The following is a 10,490-nucleotide window of genomic DNA, read 5'->3' as shown; positions in this document are numbered from 1 at the left end:
ACCAAGAAAAACAAATAAACTGTGTATCTCGATTGCCATACTGCTCACTTGGTACAAGCTTTAAAAAAAAAGAGCACTTATTATCATGTTATGTTAAACGAACTAAAATAGAAATGTATAAGCGCAGAAGGGTATATCTTATCAGTACTTAATAAGCACCTTTGATCCCGTATGGAGATAATACTTCAACAAGCTGCTTCAACTTCTTCTGTCCTTTGTCTCATATCAAGGTTTTCCTAAAGGCAAACTATTGCTTCCAGTTTTACTATAATAAATATTTAAAACAGCAACGATAATTGCTGACACCTTAGCAAGCAAGTTTTACTAACCTACAACAACTCTTCCAAGAAATTGAAGACATGCACGCAAAAGAAACATTACATGACACGTTAAAATCAGGTCATAAGTAATCTTCGATAATAGGCATAAACAAGAAAAGAGCGGCGACAAATGGAACGTGTCCAAATTCATCTGTAACAAACATTTCTGAAACGATCAAGCGAATCACGATGACGTCCGTAAAACTTTCGAAAAGAGCACCCTTGGTCAAGTAGCTTCATTCTAAGCAACAACTCTCCATCAAGGAAACCTGATAAGAAAGACAAACTCTTTGATATAGCATCAACTGATAGATATGCATTACATGTGCAGTTGCTACTGAAGTATTGGTACATAAATATGGAAAGTTCACAATGAGAAAATGAAATAATTTCTCGTATTGTAAAGTTTTGTTTTCAATCGATCCTCACTTTTTAGGTATAAGCAAACTAAAGGTTGACCTTTTCAACTTTTAATCCTTAGAAGCAGACCTAACTTTATCTTTTATTTCATTTGGTAGATGCAAACAAGAGGGAAATTGTCTATAAGGGGAACGTGCTGTTTACGTATGATGTTAGCCTCTTTTCTCTTGTCAAGTTAGTTACAATGTAACTTTGAAGCCTGGTGTTAATTGCTGATAACATTCAAGTTAGTCGTATGTAAAGACGTTTCGTTGACTATTCAGCAAACCCTGCAATACAACGCTGTTAGTGAGGTAATGTGTAATTGGACTGATTACCGAATTTGTACTTGCCTTGATCAACACGACAAGTGCCACACGTGGAGCAGGACCTTCTTACCCCTACGGTTCATCCCTGCTTTTGGTTCGGTTCGTTTTGCTAAGTCTTTAGTTTTCTATGTAGTGTTTTGTTGACTGTTGTTATGAAAAAGGAAGATGTGGCTTGATTTTCAGTGAGACAACTATCCACCAAAGTTCAAATGACGTGGATGTAAGCATTATATGCAACCGTATGGTTGTCCTTTATTCTTTCTTTGTCATGTTTTTGTCATTTTCTCTACGACTTTTGAATGTCTCATAGGTATGAACATCAGTAAACTACTGTTGCCTGAAATTTATCTTGAAAATTCCAAAGAAATTTAAAATAAGTGATGATTGTCAAGGATTTCTTTTGTTATCCTCCAAATCACGGTAATGATATATATGCAAAACGCGACTTATCATCGTATTTTTATTTGTCATGAGCAGTAAGACAGACCCTTCCACGACACATGAATTTAAACTCCGATTGTTGCCAATTCTTTATGTTTAGTAATTAGTGTCTTGAAGACTGTTGTTTGTCCTTTTTCTGTATTTTTTAGCCACTGTATTGTCTTTCTTCTGCAACTTGTGAATTTGATTATACCTTGGTAGTTTCTCACTTGTTTGTAGTTGTTTGAGTCAATGTTTGGTATCCACGTGAATTGTCAATACCTAATTTCTTTTTCTAACAAACAGTTATAACGTGAACGAGGACAGCACTTAATTTTTCATGGAGAGTGGCCGGTTCTAGCAATATTTTCGACACTGAAGGTGTGAAATGAGCGTTGATAGACCTGCTAATTTTTTCAAAGTATAATGTGCTGTAATCAACGCCCTCACAGCTATTAACCATTTAAAGATATTACGTTTTGCCAGACATCGACATAATCCATAACAACTCTGTTATGTTAATTTAAGCACATGGTATTTCGACCCTTTGGCTACCAAGCTTCGAAGAGAAATATTGTTGACAAATTTGAAGTTGACCACCTTGGAAAGCCTTGTAGCAATAGATGTGTGTTACAGTTATACGAGATGATTGGAATAGTCTGAACTAAAAAATATGTAAAAAATGATAGATTTCAGGTAGATCAGTGTTCTAAATTAAAATCGATAGATTTATTTGATAATTTTCCAAAATGTTATATCATGATTTTTTCAAACATATGATAATAAGTATGGGTTACGAACTTTTTCAAGCGATCGGTTGAGAAATATTGTCAGATTCTGTCTAGATTATACATGGAAAAACCAATTTTTTGTGATAAAAAGAAAAATAAGCAATATTTTTTAAGATAAAATATAGGAAGATAATTATTACAATAGGCTTTCAGAAAATAACAAAATTGAAGTAGGGTCGCATGACTCGTTTTCTTGCTACAAAATAAAATAGGTAAATTCCCTACACATTCCTTCAAAGTAAGGTTATCTGAGTTATCTCCCATTATAATGCGAAATAAACAAAAATTGAACCATACAAAAGGTTCCTTCTTTTTCAAAGACAGCCATAATAGCAGGAAAAAACACATAATTATTTTTAATTAAGAGGAAAAGACTTATAAATGAACTACATTCCTCTCTCAAAGTTTGTATATTTTATTAAAGATCTAGACCGATTGTCTTCTGCTATTGTTACAATCCAAGATGACGGAAGACACCCAATATATTTTAACTTATTTTTAATGAAGGAAATTTTTCTACTTAAAAACAGCACATCCTTCGTTGGCAAATAAAAAAATGAATAGGTATCTATAACAAGGTCTGACTTAATTCGCACATAGAATTCAATTTACAAAGGCAATAAATAACGTTTCGTGCGGATATGACATGAGTAAATCGTACATCTTCTGTATTTATGATAGAAGGTCATTTATTGAAACATCTGTACGTTTCGGTTATATGTAGGGGCAACATACATGGACAGGAAATGTCCCTCATGTCAACAAAAATGCCAAAAAACACTTGCCTTAAAAAATATATCTGGGTCATCAATGGGTGTTGCAGTTTGCAGTTCTCGAATAAAGAATTTTTGTCGGCTCCAGAATGGTATTGCAAATGTTGGTCACGTGGTATATATTTTTTCGATAATACGGATATATACCAACAAAGAAGGGAATACATGAATCTGATTAATTAATATCCCTTTCGTTTAACAGAAATATTCCAGCCGGTAAATTATACTATCGTAACTATTTCAATATAGGCTTTCCTTTTAATTCATAGTTTTTCAATATTTTTTGTTTATTGTCGCTTACTTATAGTTAAGACAACACAATGGCAAAAGAAAAAGCCGAAAAGACAAACAACAGTCCCAAGACACTATACAGAAAACAAAAGAATGAGGCTCATAGACCCCACCTAAAATCCGGGATTCAATAGCTTCATTGTGAGAACCAACCTTCTATCAAGGAATCAATTCATGATGGAAACGCAAACCTTGGGATGTCTTATCAGCTGGGAGACATATACTCAATTAGGAGGCGCTTATTGAATGTTGCTACATGGAATTTGAAAGTTCATAATGGGGAAATTGAAACCACTAGAAAAGACAAAAATCAACCGAACAGTCAGTTTCTAGATGTAAGTCAGAGGATGTAAGTAAAAATATAAGGCGAAATAAGATTAACACGGATTGTATTGGCTGCGATGCCGGTGCAAATTAACCATGATGGAATTATACTAAAACTCTTGTTTATTTACTGCTATAGACCTGCAACAAATATCGTACAATAAATACTTTATACATACAACAGTAGAATAAGACAACAGTAGTTTACCGTATTCACATCTCATAAATCGATTAGGAAGACAAACCAAGGTAACAAACACAAACTTGGGGAATTGCATTAACTCCAAAGGAAGTGAGACCGGGTGTGTCTTTAGGTCAAGCGTCTCCTAATATGAACTCATCAGCAGCCATATGAATCCATACTCACCTCCGGGTGCGGGATTTTCTCGCTGCATTGAAGACCCATTGGTGGCCTTTGGCTGTTGTCTGCTCTTTGGTTTGGTTGTTGTCTCTTTGACATATTCCCCATTTCCATTCTCAATTTTATTCAGTCAAAATGTCACAACCGGGAATAGGACACAATAGGAAAAATCACAGAAAAAACGACTATTCTGGTATCGAAAGATCTAAGACTGCGAAAACATTAAAATTATCATACCCCACTCAAGGAGTTGGTGATATACTGCAATGTTCTTGTCCGTTTATTCAAAACTGTCATTACATATTACCCTGTTTACGTATGAAAGAAATATTTGAAATTTGGTCAGGAGCTGTATATTGTGGAGTTAAACTGTGTAATGATTTTTACATCTCCCCAAAGTCACTTCCTTTTGACGATACTTTAAATGGGTTATCATACCTGCCGAAAATGAACAAGTTACTCGTCTTCTGTTATCAGGAACGATTTTTGTATTGAACTTTATAAAGTTTAGTGTAGACCGACATCTTCTGTCTCTATATAGCATATATTTCCTGATCTTCATTTGCTTTTTACAATTTTTTCTTTTTTTATTATTTTTTTCCCCGCAATATAGATCTATATTGCAAAAAAAAGATATCTATATTGCAAAAAAAAAAAAAAAATAGAAAAAAGCAAAATTAGTAAAAAGCAAATGAAGATCAGGAAATATATGCTATACAGAGACAGAAAAATTCGGTCTAAGTTTAGTGGTACTGTGTAACTAGTTTTCAAAGCTGTCAGGCAGTCTCTTCTTGTCCCCATGTCCCCACTAGGCATGGAGTATTTTGGTTACATATTACTCAGCCTCTGTATAAATGAATGATTTGATCTGATACATGGTCTGGAAAATGTACTGTGTGGCGAATTTCTTATATGGGTGGCAGTCCCTTTCGTTTTTTTTTTTTATCATTTTCACTGAGCAGGGATTGTTTCGTCACAAAATTCTCAACGTCTATATAAAGAAATGATGAGTTATGTGGTTGATCTTAAACGTTGTATAATGATGTGTCAATTATTTTAAAATGCTTTCCATATCATTTTTATTAGATTCTATTTGTGGTGTCGGTTTCTGAATAATTTATATAGAAAAAATACAATAGTACACTAGGCAATAGACCAATTCAAGAAACGGTGCTGCATCACTTAAACATCCGACTTTTTTACTTTTTTGGACTTATCTCGATGACGCTGAGATTGAACAACATAATTCATGAAGATTAAGGTTTTTTTTCTATAGTGTTCATTTTAAGGAGTTTAAAATGTTTGGTAAACGTTTTTGTTGATTACAGGGAAAGAAGATACTATGGGAGCAAAAATTACTAGTATGCTAGTACTTGCTTTGCGAAAAGTAACTCTTTCTCGTCAGTACTACAAAGACTCTTGTAGTGCCTCCCCGCAAGTCCATGTAAACTGGAACTACTCTATACTCTATGCTAAACTGCAGACCTTGGAGCAGCAAGACAGTAAAGATGCATTGTGTAGGCTGACCGTTAGCTCTCATCAATAAAATTGAGAATGGAAAGGAGGAATGTGTCAAAGAGACAACCACCCGACCAAAGAGCAGAAAACAGCCAAAGGCCACCCATGGGTCTTCAACACAGCGAAAAATCTCGCACCCGGAGGCGGGCCTCAGTCGGCCCCTAAATAAAAATGTGTACTAGTTCAGTGAAAATGGACGTCACACTTAACTCCGAAACATATAAATGAACTAAAATTAAAAAAACATACAAGACTAACAAAGGCCAGAGGCTCCTGACTTGGAACAGACACAAAATTGCGGCGGGGTTCAACATGTTTTGTGAGATCTCAACCCTCCCCCTATACCTCTAGCTAATGTAGAATAAACAAAAAACAGCAATACGCACAGTAAAACTCAGTTAAAAAGAAGTCCGATTCCGATGTCAGAACAGGTAACAGAAGAAATTAAGCAAAATGACAAGGACTTTATTTCAAGTCCCTTACAAAGATTCTGATGGAATTCTTGAAAAACCGTGACCGGCTTAAAAATTATTAAAATTATTAAAATTTTCCCAAGTGAACATTTAAGATCAGGAAACTCAACCTTCAATGTCATTAAGTGGTATGCATAACAATTCCGTTCCTCTGTATTGTGTGAAAAGAATCCTTTTCATTATATTTTACAAGGAAGGAAATTCTATGTTTACAGCTACTACATATATAACATTATATGAGGAACAAGACATAAAAGTGTTTTTTTATCTTTATAGTAAAATTATCAAGAAGTTTATGGTAATTTTTTTCGGCTGAATAAATATGAATATCACAGTTTTGGAATGGAACGCTGAAATAGTGAAAAGTCTTATACCAAACATTATCGTACTTACTATCTATATCATGACTGGAATATTTGGAAACGGTCTTGTTCTGTTTGTTTATGCACTTCAAATAAAGAACCTATCAGATGAAAGATATTTCATACCAATTTTAGCGGTGTTCGACATGATAGCAAGTGTATATCTTGGATCTTTTAAAATTTATGAGTGCTTACATCAAGTAACTTTTTCAAACAATATAGTCTGCAAGATAGGAACTTTTTTTGAGGGATTAACTACCTGTATTCTGCTCATTATAGCAATTCAGCGATATTTAAAAGTGTGTCAGCGGCTGAAATCAACTATATCATTTTCGTTAAAAAGAGTTTCATTGTGTCTTGCAAATTTGTGTTCATTTATTATTGCACTGCCTATACCGTTTGTGTTTGATACTAATTCCTTTTACAGCTCTGTGCGTGGGGTAATAGGAATTCACTGTGGATCAGTTAAAGATGGTAACACAATCAACCAGGTTGTATACTCCATTGTATTGGGGTCGTTTGCTATTGTTGTAACATCTACACTTATCATTTTATACTCTAGAATCGCATATACAATATTTCATCAGCTAATAGTTAATGGACATAAGAGCAAGCATCATCAAAACGATGTACACTTGAAAGGAAAGTTTGAGCGAAAATAGTGCTGCCTCTCTTGGCGGACATTTGCAGCTGACCGTACCTGATAAACACCAAAAACATTCAACCGTTATGGATGGTTTGGATAATTTTGATGCAAAGCAGGATATAAAAATCTCAACGGGAAATATTTGCAAGCAGAGTGGATCCCAAAGAAGACAGAAAACTAATCGCCGAATTACCCATAATATAACAATTATGTTTCTCGTCATAACCTCGATATTTTTACTTTGTTATATATCAAAGGTAACAGTACTTATTATTGAAGGAATAAACAAGAATTTTTGGGGGGAAATGTCAACAGCGAAAAGATCAGGTGTGTTGTTTGTATCGGATATGTTCATAATCAACAACATTGTGAACCCGTTCATCTATGCTTTTATGGATACCAAATTTCGAAACGAATCCAAAACATTTTTGAAACGTGTGTTTAAGTTTAACTCATGTTAAGATTATATGTTTAATAAACCACACATCTACTTTCTTTCATACTTAAATGTCACGGATCAATCTAATTAAAATATAGAACTCTGATTTCGCTATCTCCATAAGAGTTCTAACGCCGATGCGTATATAGTTTCACTTCTGAAGGATTTTGCATGTGACATTTTCAACCAACCAGACTTCGAGTTATCGAATCTGAACTGTGCACGCGGAAAATATACTTGAATGAGGTTCACTGAAAGGTCCCGAGGGTATCCAAAAATAAAAACAATAGGTCTGACAAGTTTATCGCTTCGATTGTTACATTGGTTACAAATAGTTTTTAAATCACTTTCGTCGTAATGACATCATACAATATCATTCAATACAAAATATTCTGATAATAGATAGTAACTACAGCCATGGATATTTAAAATATGTGACGTTATTGATTTATTTCTATATAGATCTGCCATATGCATTTAACACACAATTCTCCAACTAACAAAACACATTAAGATATGCCATACAACATGTACAACAACAGGTTTTGTGACTTGGATGGAAAGTTGTCTCATTGGCACTCATACCACATCTTCTTATTTATATTAGGTAATTGATATGATTAAAAGTTTATTAGGAACTGACCTGATAACAAAATTTAAACTTAACACTAGTCTGCGAAATTGTCAGGTGTAACTTATTTCTGTTATAAGTACTATCCTAAACAACCTTTACATCACATATTAATGTCTTTACTTTTCATAGTAAAGGGGAACTGATCGAATAACAAGGTTGCATATGTTCACCGGGAGAGCAAATCAGAAGTCTAACACTACCGCTATATTAAATTTTGTCAAAAAGGTTCTTATACCAACTGAGCTCTATATGATAACTAAAATTGAGAATGGAAATGGTGAATCTGTCAAAGAGACAACAACCCGACCAAAGGGCAGACAACAGCCGAAGGCCACCAATGGGTCTTCAAAGCAGCGAGAAAATCCCGCGCCCGGGGATGGTCCTCAGCTGGCCCCTAAATAGAATTGTGTACTAGTTCAGTGAAAATGGACGTCACACTAAACTCCAAAACATATAAATGAACTAAAATTAAAAAAACATACAAGACTAACAAAGGCCAGAGGCTCCTGACTTGGGACAGGCGCAAAAATGCGGCGGGGTTAAACATGTTTTGTGAGATCTCAACCCTCCCTCTATACCTCTAGCCAATCTGGAATAAAGAAACACATAACAATACGCACAGTAAAACTCAGTTCAAATGAAGTCCGATGTCAGAATAGGTAACAAAAGAAACTAAGCAAAATGACAATGATACATAAATTAACAAGGACTACTAGCAGTTACTGATATGCCAGCTCCAGACCTCAATTGAACTGATTGAAAGATTATGTCTTCATCATATGAAAATCAAACACAATCCCTCCCGTTAGGGGTTTAGTATCATACCATCATAAAATATATGAGAAGAACATAACCCGTATTTTGCCAACAACTGGTTTTAGAATAAATTTGTTTATTTCCGATTCAAAGACCCTATGAGTGAATCAATATTAATATCAAAATATGCCATCTTTAATGACCTGACAACAGTATCGTAACTTGTATCTGTTATGGTTGAAAAGTTCTCATCAACTTTGTATGGAATACTAGTTTATGCATTATCACAGGGCAGACGCTTTTCTAGAGGATGGATACCTTGATCGCAAATGCCCTTGTTTTTAATGTCGATTGTTGAACATGAGATTAAATGCCTTATCCTGTAAAAACTATCATAGTCATAGAAACAGCAAATGCAAAAAAAAAAAAACCCTATGTTATAGGTCCAACGTGGGACTCTTGCAACAGCGAAATGACTTTTCTTAGTGAAAGCCCGATTCTAGGAACTATGAGTCTACTAGGGCCAGCCAAAACAAACAAATAATCGTAGGAGCTTGGAATGTTCGAATCATGTAGAAGAAGAAGAAGAAGAAGAAGAAGAAGAAGAAGAAGAAGAAGAAGAAGAAGAAGATAGTTTATTTCCATTAATTGGGCTCACAAGGAGCATAGTACAATATAAGACATTAATAAGACAATAACAAAAAGAAACAACAATAGTCTAGTATACATACAAAGAAAAGAAAAGACAGTTTGAACATCATGAACTAACTACACATATATATATAAAATATAAATATACGTTCAACAGTGTTTCCCTCCTTCTCAGATACATCCCAACATGTAAAGTTCCAAAAAATAAATTGGCAATGTATTGGATATTTAACTTAACTGCAAAAGCCACCAAGGAACGGGGCTGCATGGCAAGGTGGGAGATAGACTCACATGGTATACATGAATGTAAAATAGATAATTTGTTTATGATATTATGAGCAGATGCACAAACCTGGTATGTCATCCTCGTGCCTGATGCAGAAGGGGTTGATACATATTGTAAGATGACCCGACTGCAAGTGGCACCAAGGGACGATGCTAAATGACATGCCCTAGTTTTCATAGTACGAAATAGAAAAATACTTAAATATGTTGTATATGGGAATAATTCTGATTGTCAATGTTAATAAATACAAGAAGGTGCATTATTATTATTATAGGTGAGTCTAGGTAACCATCATGCCATCCTCGTGCCTGATGCAGATTAGCTATAGATCTATATTTTGCCTTCATCAATCAGATCACAAACAGATATTAATATATCAACATTCTCTACATTAAGTAGCCAGATTAGTTTTTGGCTAGGAATCAAGTGCTTAAAGTTAGGACACAGTGAGTTGATCATGGAGTACATGCAGTTTCTTCTAGTTAAAGATGATGTACATGAAAATAAAAAATGTTTTTCATCATCAATTTCATTTGAGGTGCACCTGAGACATATTCTGTTTTGTCGAGAAACACCATGATATCTACCTTGTTCAATTCTAAGTCTATGTGAGGAAATACGCAATCGAGTAAAAATTCTCCTCCGCTCAGGGGATCGCAATAAAATAAGATATCTTTCGAGAAAGTGCCATAGTTACAGAGATTTCCATCAGAACCG

The 10,490-nt window shown here is 34.6% G+C and overlaps 1 protein-coding gene across 1 annotated transcript in view; it reads left to right on the top strand.

Moving 5' to 3' along the window:
- LOC127725588 (cholecystokinin receptor-like) overlaps positions 1-7,468 on the top strand; it is an 83,262-nt gene extending 75,794 nt beyond the window's left edge. The window contains exon 2 of the mRNA XM_052233074.1: positions 7,265-7,468. Coding sequence (XP_052089034.1) covers positions 7,265-7,468 — 204 coding nt within the window. The remainder of the gene's footprint in view (positions 1-7,264) is intronic.
- Positions 7,469-10,490: the final 3,022 nt, after the last annotated feature.

Source organism: Mytilus californianus, unplaced genomic scaffold, assembly GCF_021869535.1.
Source record: "Mytilus californianus isolate M0D057914Y unplaced genomic scaffold, xbMytCali1.0.p SCAF_1, whole genome shotgun sequence".
Classification (NCBI taxonomy): Eukaryota; Metazoa; Mollusca; class Bivalvia; order Mytilida; family Mytilidae; genus Mytilus; species Mytilus californianus.
Note: the sequence above shows the minus strand (reverse complement) of the source record. Positions and strands in the feature narration are given on the sequence as shown.